General features: G+C 32.2%; 1 protein-coding gene across 2 annotated transcripts in view; it reads right to left on the minus strand.

Annotated features, from left to right (window-relative positions):
• The window catches only part of LOC129218136 (uncharacterized), a 159,560-nt gene that overhangs the window by 90,241 nt on the left and 41,818 nt on the right, over positions 1-27,501 (minus strand). For both annotated transcript variants that reach the window (XM_054852346.1, XM_054852345.1), the window contains exons 8-14: positions 18,316-18,411; positions 17,201-17,398; positions 16,992-17,059; positions 16,502-16,558; positions 16,311-16,371; positions 16,080-16,226; positions 12,130-12,309 (exon numbers count right to left, since the gene is read on the minus strand). In XM_054852346.1, coding sequence (XP_054708321.1) covers positions 12,130-12,309; positions 16,080-16,226; positions 16,311-16,371; positions 16,502-16,558; positions 16,992-17,059; positions 17,201-17,398; positions 18,316-18,411 — 807 coding nt within the window. The remainder of the gene's footprint in view (positions 1-12,129; positions 12,310-16,079; positions 16,227-16,310; positions 16,372-16,501; positions 16,559-16,991; positions 17,060-17,200; positions 17,399-18,315; positions 18,412-27,501) is intronic.

Consider the following 27,501-nt stretch of genomic DNA (forward strand, 5'->3'; position numbering starts at 1 on the left):
CAGATTAACCCTATTATGTTGTTTGTATATTTATTTTGTGAATGAGCTGCTTTTGAATGTGAAATTTTGTGAATGGGGCCACTTTTACGATGCGTAAATTTGTGAAGGGGCCGCAAAGCGGACCCAATTTGTGTCTGGAACGACCCCAAAGTTTGCATGTCTTTCCGACTTCCTCAATTCTTTTAAAATCGAGAACAGCTTTGCGTATTCTTTTTTGAAAACTTGGCTGTGCGGCCTCTTCGGAGGCATTATTATTAAAATGAAAGTTTAGTTGATACGTGAACTGCAGCACCTACATTCCACACAATTAAAACCAAAACAATCGAAGTTGAGATGAGCTATCCCGCAAGTAGCAATAATTGCAACCGTAGCCAAACGCAAAGTTCCGAAAAAAGAAAAAAAATCATGCGTGTGGAGACCTGAAACGGTAAGTGGCCGGAGAGCCCTTCCTAGAATGACATCATCAAAACCTACACAGCCCATGCGCCCATCATGATCGCCCAAGTTCATCGACGCCAAGTTCGAAAGTGAAGTTTTGAGGACTTGCGCAGGAGCTTCATGGGCTCAGAATTGAGCTGCAGAGACGAGCTAAAGTCAAACGCTGCTCCACTCAGGAAGAAACACAGTACAGGGCACTCAACACATTTTAGCTTTAGAAAAGGAAGGAGACCATTTTCAACTAAAAAGAGGACTAAAGAGGACCAGTTAGGATTAAAAAGATGACCTTGGGAGGACCATTCATTTAATTTCAAGGAAGCACCAAAAGGCAAATTAGCTGCCTGCTGCTAAATCCATGAAGATAATTTGTTAATTAACCATAATACTGAGATTTTTAATGATACAATTCCTTTATCTTCTGCACAACTGTTCTTTTTATCCATTGAATAATAATATTATTTACACAAACATTTGGATGGGAGGGGGGGGGGGGGTTGCTGGTAGTCCCACAGAAGGATAGATGAAGCTGTGCTTCATCTTACCTTAGTTTAAAATTATTTTTGTGTTTTTCTGTCTTGTAATGCTTTTTAATAGCATTATACCCTTCACAACCGATATGAATCTATCACACACCAAACAGATGTACTGTATTCAAAGTTTTCCTAAAAATGTCTGAAATGCTCAATCACAAAGGGAAGCAGATCACATGAGGCTTAGTTTTGCAACTTTCATATTCAAAGTATATTTTCAAGAATCATAAATCTTACATTAAAAAATTACTCCATGATTGCAGGGCCATGAGTGCTTTGAACTTTTATGGGGGGGAACAAATCCCCCCTTAGCGGGCATCATGCCGCCTGCCTTGTCTAGTGGTCAGAGAAGTCTGACTGCGACAGGAAGGTCCGGGTTCGAATCCCGGCTCGGGCATGGACGTACTTTCTTTTGTCCTTTCTTTGTGTGAATCTAATGTTATGCTGTGAATAATTGCCTACTCTATAAACTGGTCCTTATGACATGTGTGTACTGTGGAAGTCGGACTTCACACCAAATGACAGTGCGGTTGGAAAAATGAAGCAGCGCATCTCAAATTGCCAGCCTAGCTGGCACATGAGAACAACAGCAGGCATCATGACAATGAAATGATGTACAAATTCAACTTGATGAAATTACATACTTCAACTTTGTTTCATATACAAATGCTACTTTAAAATGCTATGTACTCAATTATTTAAATTTAATATCCCCCCCCCCCACACAAAAAACAGTAATAAACGAAAATAAGCAAAGAATAATCAAAATTAAGTTTGAAAAACTAAATAAACTCGAATTAAACACAAAAATTATTAATTTTTTAGTTATTTAAATAAAAATTAAAACGTATCATGTCAAAAGAACTTCTAATTGTCATAAATATAAAAATATTTATAAGATGCAAAACTATTGAAAGCTCACAGAAGCATATTTTCACGAACCAAGTTCAATGTTGGCATGTTTCCCATAAAACATTTATTTTCTACTAAATTAAACATAAAACATGCTAATCTAAGGTGGCATATGGGAAAATAACATTCGATTGGGAAAAATATTTCAACATTTACATGATTCAAAAAGATTGAAATTTCAAACACAAAAAGCAATTTTCCACCAAGTCCGAGTAAGTTCAATGTTACCGTGGTTTCCAAAATAATTCCTTCGTTAATTATTGAAATTAAATGAAAAATAAGCTAATCTAAAGTAAAATATGTCAAAATAACTTCAATTGTGGAACACATCAAAATATTTATAAGATGCAAAAGGATTTAAATTTCAAACGCGAGATGCAATTTTCCATGAAGTCCGAATAAGCTCAATGTTGTCATGGTTTCCAAATTTTTTCCTTCTTTAATTACCAAAATTAAACGAAAAATAAACTAAACTAAGGCAGCATATGTTAAAATATCTTCCAATTGTGGAACACATCAAAATATTTACAAGATGCAAAAGGATTGAAATTTCAAACGCGAGAATCATTTTTCCGCGAAATCCGAGTAAGTTCAATGTCGCCATGGGTTCCAAAATAATTCCTTCGTTAATTATTGAAATTAAATGAAAAATAAGCTAATCTGTAGCAGCATATGTCAAAATACTTCCAATTGTCAAATACATCAAAATGTTTACAAGATGCAAAAGGATTGAAATTTCAAACGCGAGAAGCAATTTTCCGCGAAGTCCGAATAAGCTCAATGTTACCGTGGTTTCTAAAATAATTCCTTCGTTAATTATTGAAATTAAACGAAAAATACGCTAAACTAACGTAGCATATGTCAAAATAACTTCTAATTGTGGAACACATCAAAATGTTCACAAAATGCAAAAGGATTGAAATTTCAAACGCGAGATGCAATTTTCCGCGAAGTACAAATAAGTTCAATGTTGTCATGGTTTCCAAATTTTTCCCTTCTTTAATTACCAAAATTAAACGAAAAATAAACTAAACTAAGGTAGCATATGTCAAAATAACTTCCAATTGTGGAACACATCAAAATATTTACAAGATGCAAAAGGACTGAAATTTCAAACGCGAGAAGCATTTTTCCGCGGAATCCGAGTAAGTTCAATGTTGCCATGGTTTCAAAAATAATTCCTTCATTAATTATTGAAATTAAACGAAAAATAAGCTAAGCTAAGGTCATGTCAAAATCACTTTGGATTGTAAAAAGCATCAAAATATTAACAAGATGCAAAAGGAATGAAATTTCAAACGCGAGAAGCAATTTTCTGCGAAATCCGAATAAGCTCAATGTTACCATGGTTTCCGTAGTAATTCCTTCGTCAATTATTGAAATTAAACGAAAAATTCGCTAAACTAATGTAGCATATGTCAAAATAACTTCCAATTGTGAAACACATCAAAATATTTACAAGATGCAAAAGGACTGAAATTTCAAACGCGAGAAGCATTTTTCCGCGAAATCCGAGTAAGTTCAATGTTGCCATGGGTTAAAAATATTTCCTTCGTTAATTATTGAAATTAAATGAAAAATAAGCTAATCTATAGCAGCATATGTCAAAATAACTTCCAATTGTCAAAAACATCAAAATATTTACAAGATGCAAAAGGATTGAAATTTCAAACGCGAGATGCAATTTTCCGCGAAGTCCGAATAAGCTCAATGTTGTCATGTTTTCCAAATTTTTTCCTTCATTAATTACTAAAATTAAACGAAAAATGAGCTAAACTAAGGTAGCATATGTTAAAATATCTTCCAATTGTGGAACACATCAAAATGTTTACAAGATGCAAAAGGATTGATAATTTCAAACGCGAGAAGCAATTTTCCGCGAAGTCCGAATAAGCTCAATGTTACCGTGGTTTCTAAAATATTTCCTTCGTTAATTATTGAAATTAAACGAAAAATACGCTAAACTAACGTAGCATATGTCAAAATAACTTCCAATTGTGGAACACATTAAAATATTTACAAGATGCAAAAGGATTGAAATTTCAAACGGGAGAAGCATTTTTCCGCGAAATCCGAGTAAGTACAATGTTGCCATGGCTTCCAAAATAATTCCTTCCTTAATTACTGAAATTAAATGAAAAATAAGCTAATCTATAGCAGCATATGTCAAAATACTTCCAATTGTGGAACACATCAAAATGTTTACAAGATGCAAAAGGATTGAAATTTCAAACGCGAGAAGCATTTTTCCGCGAAATCCGAGTAAGTACAATGTTGCCATGGCTTCCAAAATAATTCCTCCGTTAATTATTGAAATTAAATGAAAAATAAGCCAATCTATATCAGCATATGTCAAAATAACTTCCAATTGTCAAAAACATCAAAATGTTCAAAAGATGCAAAAGGATTGAAATTTCAAACGCGAGATGCAATTTTCCGCGAAGTACAAATAAGTTCAATGTTGTCATGGTTTCCAAATTTTTCCCTTCTTTAATTACCAAAATTAAACGAAAAATAAACTAAACTAAGGTAGCATATGTTAAAATAACTTCCAATTGTGGAACTCATCAAAATATTTACAAGATGCAAAAGGATTGAAATTTCAAACGCGAGAAGCATTTTTCCGCGAAATCCGAGTAAGTTCAATGTTGCCACAGTTTCCAAAATAATTCCTTCGTTAATTATTGAAATTAAACGAAAAATAAGCTAAGCTAAGGTCATGTCAAAATCACTTTGGATTGTAAAACATCAAAATATTAACAAGATGCAAAGGGATTGAAACCTTAAACACAAAAGCAATTTTTCGCGATAAACCAAACCGAATATATATATGTTCAGAAAATTGCACTATTGAAACACAATCCAATGATTTTTGAAAGAATTCAAGCAATAAAGAAACTTTTCATACATTTTCAAGGTTTTCAAGCACTTGAAAAAAAAAGACCTTTTTTTTCCAATAACCTTTCAAGGTTTTTTTTAATGGGCGTACGAACTTGGTTTAACACGCGCTGCGGCGGCGTGTTTGGGTGTACAGTAACTTTTAACGAAATGAAAAAACTTTTAAAATGTGATATTTAAGTAAAAACTATGTAAAAGCGGACGAATCAGACTGAAATGTTAAAAAGCGGTCTAAAGCGGACTTTACCATAAAAAACGAACTTTGGCGGGAAAAGCGGACCATTTGGGAGCCCTGCTTAGATTAAATGGCGTCTGCGCGTCGCTCGCGGAAATGCAGTAGCAAAAAGTCGGGGGAAAAGTAAAAAAAAAAAGGAAGCGGAAACTGAAAATATAGGAAAATATAAGAATTATAGGAAAATAGGAACCTTTTTCAGAAATATAGGAATATAGGAACGCTGCGATGCCTGCATATTCCTCCCCTCAACCCCCCATGTAGGGGGGGGGGAGTAGGGAATCAATTGCTCCTCTTTAGCCTGTATTTTAAATGCTAATCACTCCAAATCGCCCCTTGAAGTGTTAAATCTCCCCTTTGGGGGCTATCACCCCCAGGGATAGAAACCACTCTTCTAAGTCATAGCAAAATGTATCATCATATTAGCATAGTGGTTAAAAAGGTTGGAATATACATATAGAAATATAAAAATTCTTAAAGTTCAAAAAAGGGGGAGGGGCGAGCTTCGGTTCAAATTAAAAAGTGGGTAATGCAGTCCATCCTTGACTACACTAACTGTCTAAACTTAATTTAAAGCAAATTTGTGGAATGTACTTGATTGAAATCAGTAGCGAAAGCTAGTAATTCCTTCAATTCTATATTATTGGTTTTAGAAAATGACCGTTATAGAGGGGTTGGTCGCTCCCACCGCCCCCTAGTAAATCCGCCAATGCCTTCGACCCATGTTTTAGTGTTTCAAGCATTTAAGAATTCGTTATCTTGTCACAAACTTTCACTTTGCCCTTTCATCTTCACAAACTTAGCATGAAACAGTTTGCTTTGGTTCAGAATATTTCAACACCTTTCATATTTAAAATTTAAAATATTAAAAGAAAAAAAGGAAATTGTGGAGTTGTTATTTATACACTAACAAAGCGATATTTTGACTAGTGCTGGGTGGAAACTAGTGCAGTCAGTGATGCTGAAAGGATGAAAGTATTTTCACGAAACTAATATTTAGTAGTAAATAGCGAAGCCGTCACTTTGCTCCATGATTCCTTTCCAAAAGTTTTCGTGTTGTGGGTGAGGAATTTGCATTAACTCTAACATTTGTTACTCGAAAAAAACTCGCGTTATAGGCATTTGTCGCAAGTTGAATAGCGTTATAGCGGGAGCCGACTGTATATGAGCAAGTTTTAGCAAGATTCGCATCGCCCCCCTTTGATGATGAGTAGTCATTTGACTGTCATCATTTTTATTTGGAGGAGAATGGAATATTATATTAACTATGACTATGAGCATTCTTCTGAAGGGCTAGAGAGGTGAAAACTTCAAAAGCAGGAAAATATGTCGCAAAAAGGGAAAGCCAAGGGAGTATTCCCGAAAAAATAATTTTTAAAATCAATAAAATGATCTATCCTTCCTGGACTTCGTTTCAGAGTTGATTTCAGGCCTGTCATTTGGGAAATCAGGGGGAGGGGGGGGGGCAGTTGACCCTCTGGATTTTAGAAATATAAAAATATAGTATTTTTGTTCATATTTTGTTGTTTGCTCCCTATAAAATGTGAACAAAAACACTGCCCTCCCTTCCCCCTCCCCTGGAAAATTTTGAAATAACGGGCCTAAGCTTTTTCTCTAATTTTTCGATGTAAAAATTACACTCCTATATGGCCAATAACCGAAAAAAAAATCACGTTGGTAAAAAAAAGTTCAAAAATTCTTGGAAGCATCTCATGTTGCATTGCAGATCTTCAGTAAAGAAATTTTCCATATTATTCATATTTATTCACATTACATTCAGAAAGATAATTAAAATAGCAAATGAAATTTAGTATGTATTTTATTTTGTATTTAATGTATTCTGGAGAAACAAAGCCCCCATTGCGTACAGTTCTATGGCCTACATAAAATGGTCACAAAATCGGGTGCATGTATAAACCTTCGATTTAAAACCTAACTCCTACTTATTAAAAATAAATATTTTTTTTTCAGAAAAAGAAAATGGGGGCGGGAATAGGGATTACTAATTTCTTCTATTATGTCTTATCTGTAGCTACTGGTTGTCTTTTTTAGATTTTGAATTGACTGAAAAATTTCCTATGAATCGAGATCTATATCAATATGACAGTCAAATGATATCACTTTTGATTCTTCATACATTTTTTGATGAAACATGAAGAATTGCTTTTTGAATGCTCATTTATTGTTTTACTAGCTGTACCTGCACGGCTCCGCTCGTGCTATAAAATTTATTAAAAAGTTCTTAGAGGAAATGTAAATTTCCATTCCCACTCCGAAATAAGAAGATTCTGTTTCGTTAATTAAAATGTGTATAAGTAGTTTTGTCTAAGTTCCAAGCATATTCCATAAAGTAATTTTTAAAAAAATCCTGACATAATAACTACTGTTTCAAAGAAAATAGCATCTAGTTTAAATACGCTTAGAATCATTCAAAATCACTGTAGAAAAGCGTTGAAAGTTAAAAATTATGATAACAACTTGACACTCTTCAATCTGAAAGAAACTGCCAATAAAAAAAGGGAAGAAATAAAAGTATCACTAAACTTAGATCTATTTAGGTTTATAGTCTAAAAAAATTAATAAACACAGTAAAAATAATTAATAAAAATAAACCCTACATTTGTGCGTGCAAATAATTCGAACGAATGAATTTCGAAAGCAGCAAAGGATCAGGTTATTTACTATTTACCAATCGCAAAGAATCTAGATTTTGTCTAACATAAGACATTAGTTAGTAACATGACCACAATAAGCACTGATATTTCACTCATTAGGCCTTTTTCATCGGCCTCGTGGCTCTGTGGTAGAAACTTTGCTTCCTTTTGTCGTAGGTCGTGCGTTCGATTACCACCGGTGATTGAAGGAAAAAATGAAATGATATCATTTTTCCATTTTGTTTTTCATATTTTGAATGTTAATGATGAAGTGCAGGTAATATGTTGTAGACTTGTACTTTTTTCGAAAGGGGGGCGGAGCTTTTGAAACTTAAATGATCTTACTCTTCTATTCACTTATCGAAATTTCTCGCGTAACTTCTAGCCCCTTCCAGAAAATAATTCTGGGTGTGCTATGGGTTCGGATAACATTTCCCTGTGCGTTTTTGAGTTTGAGGTCCTAAAAATGCTAAACATTCTTCATAAATATTAGGCAAATGTTTGGATTGGTAGCCTCTTCCCCAGAATTTTTCTGGAATTGAAGTTCTAAAAACGAATTTCAGACAAGTTTTAGTGAAATTTTTAGAAATTTAAGTTTCAAAAATAGAATGACAGATTAATCTTTGATGGCAAGGTGAAAAGATCAGAGACCCTCACCCGGAATTTTTTTTTAAATTTAAGTGATGAAAAGGAATGTTTATATGGTCTTTAATTATGCAAAAGGAACAGAAGGCACTCCTGTGAAATGGCAAGTGGTTATTGCAACCCCATACAGCCCTTATCCAAAATTTGCCACTACGCTCAAGTATTGATGCTACTCTGAAATGAAGCAATTTTCCTCTACATATTTTAGTTTTTAAACTATGCAGTGATATGTTTTTGAATGTGTTCAATTATAAGAAACTTATCGCCCATTCAGAAGAAGGTCGTCAAAGTAAGAAAAAGTAGGTACTATTTAAATTTTTCATTGCTATTCAAAAATAAATATAAATGTTATGCCGTGATACGTAAAAACACACAACAAAACCTTGAACAATTTGAAAAATCACACTTGATTCACACATATAAATTTTAAACACTTGTTAACTTCTATATTTCCCCCAAAAAGGTGTTAATGACGGCAAGTGAAGAGTGGTATAAGTCACAAAATGCTGCGTTTCATATATCGGTGAATATTGGTCGTACTTATTTCAAACTTTTTTTGTTGGAATTATTTTTCAATGGAGATTATTTCCCTAAACATAAGTTAGGGGACCTGGGGCCCGTATAAAACGTAAAATTTCATATTTTTTGACTTATTTTTATTTTCACTTCAAACTTTCAATATCTTAACTCTGCATCTGATTTTGAACATTTTTGCAATTGGAAGTATATATCTAGGACTAACGGTTGGGAAAATAAAGGTCTTGCAGGTTAAAATGGAACACCCTATATATCTTTAGCATGAAAATATTTATAATTACTTTGGTATAAAGAAAAAAGCTTTAAAACTAACATTTAACATATGTTCAATACTAGATCATTTTTGTCAATTACTGGCTTTGAGAGCATTTTATATCAATGCAAGTAATTGACAGACCTTTAATAATAGCATAAATGGATAGTTATTAAATGCATTTTCCCCCCTTCACTTGGAATAAGCATGGATGATCGGCATATCTCAGTAAATGAACCTGTAAAATAAAATTTAACCTAGAAAAATGTGATTCAACACTTTATCTTATAACATTTTGCACCAGTAAGAAAAGTGACTTCCTTGAAAATTTCTAGATGTCTCTGTAAGTATATCGTCTGTAATCTTCATAATGTCCAACCAGAACCTTTGTTACAAGTTAGTTCCAGTTACTGGCTGATGGTCAATAAATCGTGGATCACACTATAATACTTCTTGTGCAATTTAAATAAACACTTATGAATCTAATGTTCACTTAATCTGTTACTTTTCCAAGTCTAAAACTTTAAAGTATAAAATTGAGAAGCAGATTTACTTAATCCATTTGCACAAATTCGACATTTTTACAATTGTATTTGCAATTCATTCTCAGAATTTTAAGCTTTGTCTTAAAATTTCGATACATTCTAATATAAAAACCATTAAACGTATATAACATATCAAGTACCTACTTTCTAAAAAAAGTTTTGTGTTTAAAAGGTAATGATTTAAGCGTATTATGCATACACACACAATATGTAAAAATCTTTATTTTTTAAGTTCAAAATTTTTTAAGAAAGTTCATAACTTCATATTATCATGCATAATACATTTGCTCTTTGTCACAAAGGGCAAATATATGCACAAAAATCACACCTGCGCAAATAGATTGAGCAAGGTTTTTTATTAAATGAGAACTATTTTCAGATGATCTTTGTCCTTTGTTAACATTAGGAAATATTAATTACTTCTTAAAAAATAGTTAAAATCATTGTTGAAATAAAATATGGCGAAATTTTAATGATCTTTGTTGCGTCAATTCAGAAAGATATTCATTTTGGATTAGGAAAGATTCTCTCCTCGGCGAGCACATGTTGGCCAACACTCCACTCTTTGTACACCCACCCATTTCTAACAACACGAATAATACACACGGGTACGTCCTCCCTCTGATCTCTCTTCCCCTTTTCTCTTTCAGCGACTACACTCACTGCCATCTCGAGTACATGCACTAGCCATCACTTCAAGCACATGCATGGAAAACCTCAATTTTTCGCAAAAATCTAATTCCTCCTGCAAAACTAACTGATAGCGATATCAGTCCGTCGGGATCCCCCCGTGATCACGAACAATTGGTTTTACAGAAAAAATTTTTTATACTGCTATATGATGAATACAAAGGAATGAAACTTGTTACAAAAAGTTTATGGCTTATATGGAATCATTTATTAGCATAAAAATGAGAAAAAAGCCGAGCTATTAATAAAATAGACCTTAATTTCACGTATCCTAACTTACTCCAGTTTTTGACGACATCTATTACCACTTTAAGCAACTATAAGATTAGTTGACAGAATCTAATAAGTTTCAGAACAAGTGAGCATTAAATTTTTTTTTAATTGATATTTACAAAATATTTCAATTGCAATGCCTCTACATTGTTTCTATGGTTCAGGGGAAAAAATCTAGAATTTCTGTGTTTAGTTGATTTCTCGTGAATTGAGTGTAAGAGAAATATTTCATATTTGACAAAAAGTCTTTTTCAATATCATTTTGTGATAAATGTAGGTAACTTGGCACCAATTTACTTCATGCATGTATTTCTTTACACATTCATCTGATATAGGAAAAAGTTTCATTGCAATCCGGAGATTAGATTTTTTTTGTCGCTGTTTCCAAAGAGTCAAGTTTAGCATGATTTTCTACTGGAACAACCTTAACAACACGGACTAAATTCTTTATTTTCTATATGGTGGACTGTCTGTTTAGCCTTTGGACATTGAGGATTTTGAATTAATCTGAAAATATTGTAACAGTATCCAAGAAGACAATTTTTTATATATTTGTGCCTGGTAATAGGGATTGACTTTTATTTTTTTGGTAAGCTCACGGCACTAGTGGACACTATTAGAGCTCAGACAACATGCCTCATACGTTTTCGTTTTAAGATGATTCTACTTTTTCGGCAAATGCTTAATTTTCTGTGCTTTCTTTTGAAGATTTGAGCCTAGAGAGCGGCGTGAATGCAATTTTTTACACTCATTTAGATAGAATTCATTCAATTGATTATCTGAAAGACATGTTGCATTGAAAAGCACCCGGGCAATGCCGGTAGTAAGCTAGTGCTTTATATAATTTACACACACATACACACAAGCAAATTTTCTTTTGTCCTGCTTATATAAATATGCATAGATAAAATATTGCAACAAGTTTCATTTGCCAATACTTTTCTGAAAGCCTACCTTAGCATTCTCTATTTTTAAAATAAAAAATTCCTAGATTAAATGACTATTGATAAAAAGGTGGCTACTTAATGAAAAGCGTTTTCTTGACACTGCCTACTAACTAAAAATTTGAACATTTAGGTCTGTTTGTTTCATAGTAATGGATTAAAGGTTTATAAGGTCATTATTCCTACCTTATGCTGGAACAGCTTCTTAAAAAATTGCTAATTATTTTCTCTCTGCATTTCCTTTTCATAGGAAACAGAATTTATTCAAGATTAAAATTTCTCATAATTTTGATATAAGAATACAGTTTTGTTTTAAATAATTCTTCCAAGAGTTTCCTCAATGTTAACTCTTTGCTTACTAATAATTCTCTGAAGAGTTCATTATTATGCATTAGGGTAAACTTTCTGAATTTACTTTTATCTCTAAGGCAATTGATTTAATTTTCTTTACATGTACCAATTTACATGAGTTCTTTAATTTTCAATGGGAAATTTTTTATGATGTTAGATGGTTTCGCTATGTGAGAACTACGCTGTGTGAGAATTTTACTTTCAATACAAAATGACAGAAAAAATACCTGAATGTTTTGAAAAAACAAAACGTAAACACAATGATTTTCGATGCTCTTTACTACCCCTGTAACAAGCATTCCTTTAGATGCATCTTCATATGATGAAAGCATTGCGGAAGAAGGAAGACTCAGCAATGATTCTTTGCAAGTAAAATATGGTTTTCGATTTGGTATGAGGGCTACGACCTGCAAATGTTTCAAAAGTTTAAGCAATATTAACATATTGTATACAGAACAGTCATCAAAAATAATCAAAAAAAAAATAAAATAAAAGAATTAAAAATGCTCAAAATAAAGCAGTGATCAAGTTATATTTTGCATATAAAAATATTTATATTGAAAGAAGAGTTGATTGCAATGATTACAAATAAGTATCAATGGCACAAGTAAACATGATGCAACAAATCTATGCACATCATAGCGTTTTAACAGTTTATAATAAGTGCTCGAATAATCCCATTATATGATATAATACACTGTAAGTGGGTCATCATTCTTACTACATAAGAAAGTAGCAGGTCTAGATGAATGGATGACACAACTCCTCAACAAATGGTTTCTATCAGCTCTAACAAAGTGCACATATCTGACTGATACTGCAGAGTTTCAGAACAACCAAAAGTTGGTCAAATCTGAGGACTGATGGTACCATGGAATTCTGAAGTTCCTTCTATACCTGTTCCATCTTAAAGCCAGCTAATAACAAGTTGCTAACAATTAGCTGCTAACAAGGAAGGCTCTAAGACTTTTCCCGAGATTGTTGTAACTCAGACATTTTTTTTTATCTTCTACAAATATTGGTGTCAAAATTATAAATTAATTTAATGTTAGTTTTTCTGACTTAGTTTAATTATTTTGAATATATATTTGACTAATTTTTGTATGGAAATGCCATAGCAGTTGGAATGTATGTCAATCCCAACTCAGACATTGTAACCTGGGCATTTCCAAAATTACAGTTGATTCTAACTGGGTGTTTAATATCTTTTGATCAGATAAAGAGATATCCTTACTGCTTAGAAAAGTTAAATATCATGTCTGGGAGATATCTTGATATAAAGTACACTTAGAGACCACAGCATGCCCTAAGAATTGCTTTTTGCTGTGTGGGGAAAATTCTCAGGTTTTTTTCAGCTGAGAATCTTTTATTTATCAACTTATAATAGTAGACAATTTCAGCGGGACTTCACTGTACTAATGAAAATAGAAGATTGATTCTGAACAAACAGTCATTAGGTAGTGCTATGGAAGGAACAACTTAGTTTTGCTATTATGGCTAAGGCACATTTTTATTGATATTAAAAACAAAAAACAATTATTTAATTTTTCAGGTATGTTATAAGTGCCTTAAATTTTTCTCAAATTATTGTCCAAATTAGAAAATGTATAAAAATGCATTTTAAGTCTATCTTGTGCTATTTAATTAGCAATAGCTTTCTCGCGTTGTTAATGTTTTAAGCCATTCATTTTCATCAAACTCACTTAGTGTTATTCTAGAAAATCGTTATTTTTGTCTTGTACTTTCCCCATTATAGCAGCAGAACTGATCACAAATGTTTTAAATGCTAACAAAGGAGTCTGAAATGAAAAAAATAGATCAATAACAATAAGGTACCCAAGTCGGCTTCATTGGCGTAACTGCTTCCGACTCATTTTGGAGCATAAAATCATGAATTTGAAACAGAAAGTCATAGTTTTGGAAGAGAAAACATAATTCTGTGAGCAAAAAAATAAATAAATAAATAAAATAATTTTTAAAAAAAACTAAAAACTGCTCAGGATCTGACTGGTACTATGGACTTCTTTAGATTGCCTTGAATTTCTATTTTGGTTGGTTGGTTTGATTGGGTTTTCTGGTGCAAGAGCTTTAGCAGGCTTTACTGGGCCACATTTTTTGCCAAATTGCGTTGAGTTCCTACTTTGCCTGGATAAGTTGAACATAAACAAGTCACAAGGACATGATAATAACCCCGCTGAGTATCTTAAACACATTAGAACAGTGCAAAAGTGACTCTTACAAGAATTTTTACTACTGTATTGGGAAAACTAGGATTGTACCTAGTTATTAAAGGGCAGCTTTTGTTATCCCTATTTTAAAAAAGAGATAAATGAACTAGAATACTCCAAAGGGCGGTCACTAGCTGCTCCTTAATCAAGACACATATTACATATTTGATTCTGACATTTCGGACAGCTAGCATAGAGTGTCCTCTTTTTGCAGACCATCTCGTATTTTTGACCTGAGTTGGAAAAAATGATACAACAGAAATTGAAAAATCTTTAACAATTCACTTGAAATTTGTGTTAAATAGTGTGAAACTAATAATATGAAGGAAAACATTAGAAAGTCAGCAGTCCAGACTTTTTTATTGATGCATCAGAAGACACGTCGTAATTTAGTATGCAGAAACAAGAGATTGATGCAAACAGATAAATTTACATGCTTAGGTATTACCTTTGATAGCAAGTTTTAAGTTGGAAGCTACAAATTGAAAAGTTTGAACGGCGTCTCACATTTTGAAACACTGTCTTGTTGTTTCTAGGGTTGTGCCTGCAGTACTTTAGAAAACATATAAAGCATTTGTTCTACCAGCCGTCACTTTTTTCTGTGAAATTTTGATAACTGCTCCTAAGAGTTTGATTGAGAAATAAGTGTTTCTGCAGAATCAAGGCTAATCGTTGGTGATGTAAAATTCACTCCCATTGATTCAATGCTTCTCTGGACAAATAACAGACATATTTGATCTACTGTTGAAGAAAAAGCAATTCTGTAATATGAAAAGTTAATAAGGTCTAATGTAGCATTTTGAAACTTATCAAAACCAAAATAGAAATCTTGAGACACAATACGATTTTATTCAAAAGGTTTTAGATTTAAAAACAGTTCTGGAACTAAGTATAAATGTTGTGCAGAAGCTTTTTAAACCACGCTACCCCTTAAGTCATGTTGACATCGACATTATTCTGAATCTTGTTCAACGTGAATGGATACACTGATGGTTCCATGACTGGTATTCCACCAAACGCTGGTACAGGTACATACTCTTCTCTTTTCAGCATTTCCATTCCAATGAGGGAAAATAAAATCATTTTTGATGCAGAAGTTAAGGCTATTTGAGTGGCATTGGGTCAACTTTTGCCTTGATATCCTAACAATAAAATAGTCATAGTATCAAACTCCAAGGCTGCTATCCAGGCTATTGGATCAAATGATATCCCTATTTCAAGATATATTGCAGAATACCAAAATCTTCTGAAAAGCCTAAGGATACAAGAGTGTCACATCATCTTCCAGTGGAGCTCTGGACACTGAGGAATAAATGAGCATGGCAAAAAAGGCAGAGATAGTATAGAAGATCAACACTGGCAACTCTTTTCAAACCACAAAACTTTGCATAAAAAGTCACTTCAGATTGAGATGGAAAACAGAACTCACCGTCTCTGTTGACCCAAGAGTTGGAAAGGCATTCCAGAACAAAAAATTACAGATACACCTTGAGACAAGGCTATCATTGAGCTCAGACTTGAAGTTGACCATGACTGTCTGGGGTGCCACCTACACCAAATTGGAATTTATAACAGTCCATTTTGTGAACTCTACCAGAAAAACAAGATAATAGACAGACATCATTTCAAGAAGTGCTTGGCTTTATGGTGGCTCTGAAGTTCAGAGGTATTGGAGTGCCAGATGCGTCCTACAGACACTGAATTTTTCTCGAACTTCATCTTTTATAATGAACTGTTTGTCTTTTTCTCTTGCCATTAGAAATTTGAGAAAAAAAAAGTGCAATTCAATTTGAAAAATTATGAAATTCTCTTTCAAAAATAATTCACAGAATATTGTTTTCATCTACATTACAGGTTATTAAAAAAGTATACATTCTTAGAAATAATCTTCTGTTTCTTATAATAAAAAAAAAAACCTTCTACTTATTACACAATACTTATAGACTTACTTTACAGTTAACTTTTATCCCAACAGGGAATAGTTTCTCAGGTTTAGTCACATGAACATCAGACATGTGGATATGTTTAACATAACCAGTAAATCCCGGACATATGCGAACAAACATTCCAAATGGTAGATGCTTTCTCACAGTTCCCTATTTAAAAACAGTAAAACATATTTAACAAATGAAAACTTCTTGATACAAATAATAAGAAAAAGCTTCAAATGTATCTAGTACCTGGAAAACATTTCCAATTTGAATCTCTTCAGGATATACTATTTTCTGATTAATCCAACTTCTGTGGAGGGAAAAAGTACTTAATTCCTCTTTTAGAGTCTCACTTTGAGTAACATTACTCTACCTTTTTGTAAATGAAGAACCCACAAACAAAATAAATAATTCAGTGAAATACTACTTTGAAAACTTACTCTTTAATAGTTAATTCAACCAGGTTGTCCATGTAATGGAAGGCAAGTACTCGAGCCCTATAATATGCATAATATTTTTAACTTTAAAAGGACTGACAAAGAAAGAAAAAAAATGAAAAATTTCACTATAAAACTAAAAATGGAACATCATGAATATTTTATATACAAATAAAAGAAAGAAAAAACAATATACAATAAAAGAAAAGAAAAAAGTTCAACTTTAATATGAAATAAGAACTGTCCAAAAATAGTGTTCATGCTTTAGGGGTGAAATCTGGGAGATTGTAACAAGGGCGAGAGATTGTAACAAAAAGTGTGACATCAGAAATTTAAAAAAAAAAAATGCTTATAAAATATAGCGTAATGTTTCACAATAAGTGTAGGGGGGGGGGAGGTGAAGTGTTACAAAGGAGTGTCAAAAATATTGAAAAAATGACATTTATGGACAGACCAAAACAAATAAAAATCAAAATTACACTATATAACTTACATTGGAATTTCAGTCTCAACCTTCAATTCTTCATAAGATGTACTTCTGTTTTCTTTCATATCCCTTTTCTATAAGATTGAACATTCAATTTAAAAAAAAAGACAAAAAAAGCAAGCTGGTTTTTCTTTTATTATTTTTTTAAAATCAAATTTGAAAACTTAAAAAACAAGGTTAAAATGAGGAGGCCAATATATATTGAGTCAAAATACCTGAAAGAAGCCAAAGCATGATTTTCTAATTCTGCAGTATCCTTGATTGCAATGCCAAAACTGAAATTTGACTTTTGGAACTAAATCATATTTTTTAAACCCAAAATAACTTGAAAATGTTTTAGGGGTAGGTGTAGTTCCAAAACACACATAGATCACATGAGTAACAGGATGAATATACAAAACTTTACAAAGAACCTGAAAATAAAATGAATAATAATGCAAAATAGATTGATTTAAATATTGAGACTTCATAAAAAAAATACATAAATACCAAGATAATGACAGAAAAAAGTTATTACAACTAAATAACAAAAAATATTTTTATTCAACAAAAAATATTTCAGTGTACTTGAACAACATAGCTGAAATTTCTTCCTTGAATGAAACGTTGCAATCAACTGTATGCACTTAAAATGATTTACTAGTCGAATGTTTATGTCATGAAAACTATCAGGTTCAACATTCACTCTCAGAAATTTCCTGACTTGTACAAGCTATCAAAGGAAAAATTCCATGAAATTCAATTTATGATTTTTGGACTTGCTGCTTTTTATATGTGAATCTAAAATTTATTATTTCCTTTCTCTTTAATGCTTTTCTCCATGGAGATGTTAATTCTTTAGGTAAGTGCTCACTTCACATGTAATTGCACATGATTATTTTGTTTCTGATTTCTACTTAAGAAATAGTAAAATAGACCAACATTTAAATACCATTACATGTTTATGAAATGTATTATTGTATTATAACCATCAGATTACTAATTGTTAGTTTAACGAAATATAAAAATGCATTCCAAAAGAAAAAATATATATATATTTTTAAAAACATTATGTCTAGAAGTAAGACTTACTTCATAAATAACTAATGTTGGAGCTGGTTGAAATAGCTGTTAACCCTACTCAACAGAAACAATCATCTATGACGCAAACAATACTGGATAACTATTTTTTTTTAAATAAACTTGAAAAGAAGGGTTTCAACCAATCAGCTATTTCATTTGTTTTAATTTGTGCCCTATAAGCTTGAATTCACCAATCAAAGCAGATGGCTCATCATAGGTGCATTTGCTTAAGTATGCATGCATATATATTCTGAAATGGCATACTTACTTCATCACTTAAAAGTTTCTCTGGGTTCTTCAAGGACAGACCACTGGCACATACATTAAAATTTTGATATGTCATTATCACAAAAGGGTGCTTCACCTAACAAAAAAGAATCAAATATTACAAAAAGGGGGAAAAATTCTTTCTCCTCCGAAACACACACAGAGAAAAGTATACGATAATCACTAGTTACATGAAAAACAAGAAACTTGATCAAGATGAAAGGTTTGTGTATGTATGGGGATGTATAAAGCATATGTATAAAGATGTATAAAGCATATGTAAAAAGATGTATAAAGCATAACTCATGACAATGTCAGTTGGCCACTTATGCTCATATCTAAAACATCTAACTGTATGTCACAGAATCGGTATTTTTAAGAGTAGTTCAACAAACATATTATTTTTGTGGAAATATTTCATAATAGCTGGCAGAGTTTCTAATCTAGACAATTTATCAACACGAACATTGCCACCAAAAATAGAAAATTCTTTGGAAGTAAATAAAAACTACTAAAAATGGAAAAAAAAAAGGAAAGTTTAAATGTATCAGAAAATGAGGGGAAACTTATGGTACTATCTTCTGGTCACAAGGTCAGAAAATTGAAAAAAAAAAAAAAAAAAATGTATCAAAAGGAGCAAAGTTGGCAAGTTTGCTTAAGCATTTCATTTCAATTTCAAATATTCTGCATAATCAACAGTTCATCTAAAAAAAATAAAATAAGTAACAACAGTAAAATTAGCATAACTTGAGAGGAAAGATTATAACAACAAAATTTTCATTAGTATTTTTCACTGAAATGCAAAAGCAGTTCTACAGTAAAATATTTATATAGCCACACATATGCAGGGGCAGACTGGCCTGGTAGGAGGATTGGCTATTCATGACAGCGGCTAAATCAAGTAAATATTATTGACTTTACAAACTCATATCTATACATTTTTTAACATTTTTAATGTGATAATCAAATATGTGATTTCTTAATTTAGACAATGTGAATAGCAAAATAAAAGCTTGGGGGGCGGGTCTCTTGTCAGCTCGTAAGATATTTGTTAACCGTTGCTTTCTGGACAAATAGATTTAAACGAGAAAAAATCTCAGATGAAACAGAACTCATAAATTAATGCACCAAAATATTCATATTTCGTGGTAAAAGAATTAAGGAAATGCAGTTAAAAACATGCAACATAGATGAATATTCATTAAACACCCCCCCCCCCCCCCTCCAAAAAAAAACACACACACACCTATACACCCAAACAAAGTTGTGTTTTTCCTTTATCAAAATCAAGAATTCAAGAAAAGAAAATTTCACACCATAGGATTAGATCTTATTAAGTGACTGTATATCAGACCTAGATAAAATATAAAACTGTCTGCAAACTCTAATATTTCTTAAAAGTTTTCTGCAAAAAAAGAAAAATAATAATAATAAATAAATGCTGTCCTATTTCCCACAACTGCAAAAATTTCAAGTTCTGTGCAAGTGAAATGCCACTATGAAATCAGCATGGTACCTAAAACATCATGATTATTAAAAAATATGTCATTTTCATATGCAACAGAAGCTATTGCCACACAGTCAGCAAAATCAAGGAACACCATAGAAAGAAAACTAGGATAAATAAAGAACTTTGTAAAAAAATGTCAAAACCGCAATTTTCGAAAATTTTCAGCGAACAGCGTTTACGTGTTTGTCTATTTATTTTGTTCTGCTGTATATTCTATTTCATATCGTTGCCTCAGAGCAACAGCAAGGGTATCTAATCGCAGAAATAACACTAAGATATCTTAATGTTGCTCTGAGGCGACGATATAGAGATTACGATAAAAATTCTGATTACGATAAAATAGTAACATGTCTTTCAGTTCAGTAGAACTAGCTTGGTTGCTTAGTGATTGAGTGTAAAAATAAAACCTCAATTTAAATGCTCTATTCTTGCAACTCTGTAGATGAATATAAATATTTCATCATCTGTGTAAAATAAAGTTAACAGCATAAATTTCAAAATTTTAATAATTAAGCAGTCTTATCTTTAAAAATGTTTTTGGTAGGTTTTTAATATACAGTAAAACTTCTCTGGAACAAACACTGCCTGTTTCTGAAAAAAATGTTCGTGAATGGAGGATGGCCACTCTTAGAGGTCGTTTTTAAACACGCAAGAAACAATAATAGCACCACTAGAAATTAATTCTAATCTAATACCAATTTATTATTTAAAAACATCATTATAAGACCATATTTAGATAGAGAAACTAAAATATTTGATATAATTTTTAATACAAAATATACTTACACTATATTTCCACTTAGAAATTAATTCAGTTTAAAATATAAGAAGAGATTTGCCCGTCTCAGATTTTTATACTTTTACAAACAACTTTTGTTTCTAATTTAACTTTTAGCTGCAAAAATAAATAATTAACGTTTTAATCATTAGTGCAATCTGAAAGCAATGTTGAAACTATTTCATAATTGTTCAAATCATCTTAACAGACTTTAACCACTCAAATAATCTGGATATGCATCTGTTCCATTCATAAGCAACAAATAAAATTCTAGAAACTACCTTTTAGAAAAGTACTATTCTTATCCCACAAAATAATAGACTTACCTCTATCCTACCTCAACATAACACGCATCACCTGATGTTTCCAAGGGTACAAAAAACTACGCCCTCCTTTTTGTAATATGTTTACCTCCTCTTTTTAAAATTCCTTTGATGTCCCTAAAGGAAGATTTTACCTTCTTATTCTAGTTTTTTTCTCCACTTTTATAAGCAACAAAAGACTAACATGTGTATACTAACTAAATGTTCTACTGCTTTTCTTTCATTATGTCATTCAGTTTTCTTTTGGCAAAATCTCTTTCATTTGTTAGTGTTGAGTTTTACAATTGTGAATAGTTATGAAAGGTTTTGATGGTCTTTCCTAGAGGATTTTTAACATTTAGTATATAGGAAAAAAAAAACTGGTGCCTTTAGTCAATAGAGGTGGTCACTCATAGAAGTTTCACTACTTTGATACGCAGTCCAGTCACATTAATGTGACCACCACGTACTTTCCACGTCAGAGTTAAATAACCAATCACAGAAGGCAGGTGGCAGCACAGTGCAGTTGGAAGTGTGCATCTAGGACTAACGGTTGCGACAGAGGCTTAACGGGTTAAAATGGAACACCATGTATATAAACTCAACTCTATAAAATATTACATTCAAATATAAACATTAAACTAAAATATTATATGCTCATTTTTTTTTAACCGATAATTTTTCAAAAATATTAGAAATAACAAAAAATAAGCAAATGCTGATTAAAATCAAGTTTGCAAAATATAATAAATAAGATATACTCAAGTCCCGACTTACATGAGGGATGCGTTCCAAGAACCCTCACAAAAGTTGAAATTTCGTGTTGTGGAAAAGGGTACGTAAAATTTTTTTTTATAAACATACCCAATTATTTAAGACACTTGTAAACACCAACTCAAACTGTTAAAAACTATTTCTTAACTACACCAGAGACCGCGTTAAGCATTCGCCAATGCGCCAAATGCGATAAACATGTAAAATCGGCGAAAAAAAAATCGAATTTGGCAAATTTATTGGCGAACAGAAAATTCTCTAAAATATACACAGAGGGAAAAAAAAAATCTCCCTTCAGCTGTCAATCTAGATAAAAATTAGGTCTGTTCACAAAATTTGGACCCCAAAAAAACGGACCCTTCAAAGTTCCCACCCCAAAAACAAACCTTTCACACAACTCCCAGACTAGCAATCACTGAAAGATGTTTTATCCTCGAACCACTTCAAGCAGATTGAGGTGCACGCACTAGCGTTAGCATCGGAGCGTTACCGTCTATTGTATCGGAGGAAGGATGACTTTTGCCTCTCGCCTCTTTGCGCCTGTTAGTATTTCAGTCAAAGTTTTCATTTAGATAAATAAAGTAAAGTAAAAAAGAAATAACCCACAGTTATTTCCGCTAAAATACGTTTTTCCCCATGCAGATTGCACAGAGATCGCAGATCGTGTTCAGACAAATTGCTCTGATGTAAACAACATTGAATCGGTAGTGACGTCATTCGGGCGATTCACTCATCTGAATTGGATTGGGTTTTGATTAGTTCCTGCATGTGATAACTGTGTGATGTTTTCTAAAGTTTTCGTGAGTGGCAACAGTGCTTGTTATTTTGCATAAGCGATTGAAATTTTGACTGTTGGTTGTTCTACCATGCGGTTTCTCGGTATTTAATGCTGCAGGTTTGAGAGCTTGCTCTCTCTCCCATATTTTTCTTGTGTGTGCTGTGTGCACGTTCGTGTCGTTCTATCCAGTTCAGATGAAAATGGCTTAATTTTATTCGATCTATTCTAAAGTAATTCCAAATAAGTTTTTAGCCATTTTTGACGACATGTTGTAGGTTTCAGTATAAATGTTTTATTTTAAATGTTCCTGTTGAACTGGATTCAATGTAAGTAAAGTACATTGTCTAAGGATTAGCTCTGCCAAAATAAAAGGATATTTTTTTCTTCTGGACTTTGTTCGTCATATGCTTATTTAAACTACTACTCTGCTAATTATTTTCGAGGGCTGAAATGCTTCCTTTAGCCCCTACAAGTGGTTACGGGCCCAGGACTCCCAGACCATTTGGCCATAACATGAAGATTAATTATTAAATTTGAAGAAAAATTGAAAATTTTGCCTTTTTGAAAGTCCGAAGAAAATGGAGTTATCTGGAATCTTGATGTTAACAAGCATGAACTGGAAATCGTGGAAGAAAAATATTCAAGTTATTCTTATGCATTCTGGCAGTTGGGAATTTATTGTTGATGGTACAGAAGCGGACAAGAAATTAGATGATACCACTTTATCGTTCCGTGAATTGTCCGAATTGAAATTGAAGAAAACCCGTGCATATACCATTATCTACCAACTTGTCTCTGAAGAATTTCATCCATTACTATAAAGTACTACTGATGGAAAGCAATCTTGGACAGGGTTCATACCCTTTAGGCAGAAAAAAATTCAAGTACTTTTCAAGGTAAAAAATTTTGTTTTCAAGGCAATATCATAAATTTGTACTAAAAATATTGTATGCAGATTTCATTTACTACAAACACATAGAAATAAGGCAATAATACAAAAAAAGTATAGGAAAACAAAATTGCTTTTTCTACAACGAGAGACGCTTTGATGAAAGATCTACTGCGTTGAAAGTTTTTCTGAAAATGTTTGAAAAGTTTGGTCATAAAGAGAAGCAGATACCAAGAGGTTTAATTTTGAGGTTTTTCAAAGGTTGCAGCAGTCAGAGGTTTGTCTATTTTCAAGAATCAGCAAATTAATACTTTTAAAAAAACCTTTCATAAGTGCTTTTAACTTTTATGGGAAGAAACTAAAATACACAAGTTCAATGGCATTGCCAGAGAGGAGTTTTTGAAGTCACTCCCCCCCCCCCCCCCCCCCCCGGTTTCAACATTTATTTCCAATATCTATACAATGGTTTATTACAATATAAGGGCGGTTAGGACAAAAACACTACCCAGAAAGTTATTTCAGTTTGCACTATTAAGTTCTAAAAATATTAGGTTTGCAAATCATTTATAAGTATGCAAATCAATTATTCATATGTACTTAATAGCTGTTCAGCCAATAGGGCATTTCAACTGTCCTCGAGTAAATTTAAAAATTAGGAAGTAAGAAAAGTTTATGAAAGTATACAGTCCAGTCTCTACACCTCAAAATATACAAAAGCAGCTAAAGCAGTGATAAATACTCTAAATGCAAACTTGAGCCTATTCAGCTTTCATTGATTAAGCAAGTTCAGATTTATAGAGCCATACTTCGAAATTGAAAAGATTCACAAGCAGTTGACATATATTATGACAAAAGTAGTTTTATTTTGGCAAAAAATGGGTTATTGTTGAAATTAGAATTTAAATTTAGAAAGGCAATAATATTCAGGTGTAATTGTGATTTGTGAGTTCATAAAAAATTACCTGAAAGTTTCAAAGAGCAAAATGGGGCAAGGGGGGGGGGGGGGGGAATAATTTTTAAAACTAAGACCCCTATTACTTGAATATACATATGTACAACAATAACTTTTGCTATGCATACGATTCATAAAATAGTTTATTAAGTCAAAATATTCTGCATAGAAATACCATGCCCAGTGCTGTTGATAACCAGCAACAGGCACTAGGCCTAGCTAGGCTGGTACTGGTCAATTTATTAGATCCAAATGAAGATGAATGACCCTCCTTAAGCTATCTACACCTTTGCTGATTAAAGCCTCTTTCAGTAAGCTCCAAGTACCCACAACCTTAATAAAGTAGTAATTTTGGAACATTTGAGGAAAAGGGGAAAATTGGAGATATAGGGAGGTAAAAGCATAAAAACGAACACTACTGGATTTCAAGTGAATAATCATAACACAACCACCCCTGTTATACACCTTATTTATTTTAGCAGACATAAAAAATGATGTACTTATAAATAAAATTATATAAATCAACTTTATATTTAAAATACAAACTTTAAGTTAATTTGTTAGGTGCTCAACTGCTAAAATTTAACTTTTTTTAAAAAAAATCTGTTATGACCAAAAATTAGGTAAAGATAATCAAATTCAAAATTGTAAAAATAAATAAGCAAATAATTAAACAAGATCAAGGTAATAAATTCTTTAACTCTTTAGTTATTAAAATAAAAAATAAAATAAGCTACTATGATGTAGCAGTGTCAAAATAACTACTAATTGCCAAAAATATAAAAATATTTACAAAATGCAAAAGGATTGAAATCTCAAACAATGGAAGCAAATTTTCGCGTATTAAGTTTAATGTTGTCATGTTTCCCATAAAATAAACTTATATTTTACTGAAATTAAACATAAAATATGCTAATCTAAGGTAGCAAATATGGAAATAACATCCGATTATAGTGAATATATTTAAATATTTGCAAGATGCAAAAAGATTGAAATTTCAAACACGAGAAGCAATTTTTCGCCAAGTCTGAGTTCGTTCGACGTGGCATGTTTCCCATGAAATAAATTTATTTGTTTTTTATTAAAATTAAACAAAAAATATACTAATCTAAGGTAGCATATGCGAAACTAACATTTGATTAGCCAAAATATTTAAATATTTGCAGGATGCAAAAAGATTGAAATTTCAAACACAAGAGCAATTTTCCGCGAAACCCGAGTAAGTTCAATGTTGTCATAGTTCCCAAATTAATTTCTTTGTTAATTAATGAAATTAAACAAAAAATAAACTAATCTAACGTACCATATGTCAAAATATCTTTCGGTTGTGAAAAACATCAAAATATTTACAAGATGCAAAAGGATTGAAATCCCAAACACGGAAGCAATTTTTCGCGATGTTGCATACTGAACACATGTTCAGAAAATTGCATTGGTGAAATACTTTTTTAAAACTTCTAAGCACAATTCGTTGATTTTTGAGAGAATTTAAGCACTAAGAAACTTTTTCAAGGTTTTAAAACTTTTCAAGGTTTTCAAGCACTTGAAAATGAACTTTTTTTTTCAAGCACTTTTCAAGGTTTTTCAAGGGCGTACGAACCCTGTTGGAGCATCCTCTGCAAATATTTTGAACCGGATACCAGAGCTCGGTTGATAACGCTTCTTGATGACTTTTTTGGAGTTAAATATCGTGAGGGTGAAGCTATAGGACTCTTCATTTGTCGAGTAAAAGCTGCCGCATCCAAACTTCGTTAAGGAGGCCATGCTGTGTCAGATCTCTATATTGGTTTCCAATTCATTAGAAGTTTACCCGTGGAGTTCGCACCAATTGTACAACAAATTTACCGGTGGTCTGATGTGGACTTTACTCCAATTGAGATTGATCAAGAACTGTTGTTAGAAGCAAATAGACTGTTAGATATGTCTGTGTCAACTAACGCTCCTTCTGCTTTTGTGGGACAGGTTTCAGATTTTGAGTCTGTTCAGCTGCGTCAACAAGTTGGTAAGACCCACCCTTTTAAAAATTCTCAAGGGAACTTTGTTATCAAAAAGAAAAAGTTTAATGGTAAATGTAATTATTGCGGTATATTTGGGCATAAGAAAATTTCATGTTTTAAATTAAAAAATTTTTAATTGAATTCCAAAAATCCTCCTCAAGTGCCTTTTAATGTTCAGCAAAAAAGTTTAGCTGAAGTAAATGATTTTGAAGTTTATAATACTATTTCCTCTGACTCTGACAATTCTTGGGTTGCTGATTCGGGTGCAACTTCTCACTTTTTGAAAGACAAGAGTTTATTGTTTGATTTTCGGCCTGTAAGTAATTTGGAAATGTCAATGGCTGTGAGGGGTGAGCAAAGCCCTATACAAGGGATTGATACTGTTAAATTTTTAGTCAAAATTAATGGTAAACATAGAAAAATAATTTTGAATGATGTTTTGTACAATCCAAATATTCGTAGAAATTTATTGTCATTGTCAAAGCTCGAGGAAGAAGGAAATAAATTTGTTGGAAGTAATAGTATTCTTAAAATTTTTGATAAAAATTGGAATTTACTTTTTTATGCAAAGCGTAGGCATGATGTGAACTTTTATTTTTCAAACCTAGTACATATTTAATTACGAAAAATAATGAAATGTGTAATATTTCTGAACAAGTTAGTAAATTATCATCAGAAGATTTATGGCATAAGAGATACTGTCATATCAATTATGAATACATTCAAAAGACAAGTAAAAATAATAGTGTCAGGGGGGTGCCTGAATTACATAAAAATATAGACTGTTGTAATATTTGTAAATTTTCTAAAGCAAGGGGTATTTCTTTTAAATCGATTGAGGCCGTAAGATCTTCTAAACCTGTTGAACTCCTACATATGGATGTCGGAGAAGGTCATACTTTATCTAATGTGGGTAATAAATATTTTTTGAGTGTGATAGATGGCTACTCTAGATGTGTAACTGTATATCCTTTAAAGAGAAAGTCTGATGTCTTTAATGCTTTTCTAAGATTTTTTACTTGTAATGAAAGACTTTCGGGTTTGAAAATTAAAGCAATTTGTACAGATGGGGGAGGTGAATTTTGTAATGAACTTTTTGACAATTTTTTAAGTAAACATGGTATACGACATGAGAAAACTAATCCGTATTTTCCGGAAATGAATGGAGTGAGTGAGAGATATATGCAGACATTAATGGGGGGAGTTC

The sequence above is a fragment of the Uloborus diversus genome, chromosome 3 (assembly GCF_026930045.1).
Source record: "Uloborus diversus isolate 005 chromosome 3, Udiv.v.3.1, whole genome shotgun sequence".
Taxonomy (NCBI): domain Eukaryota; kingdom Metazoa; phylum Arthropoda; class Arachnida; order Araneae; family Uloboridae; genus Uloborus; species Uloborus diversus.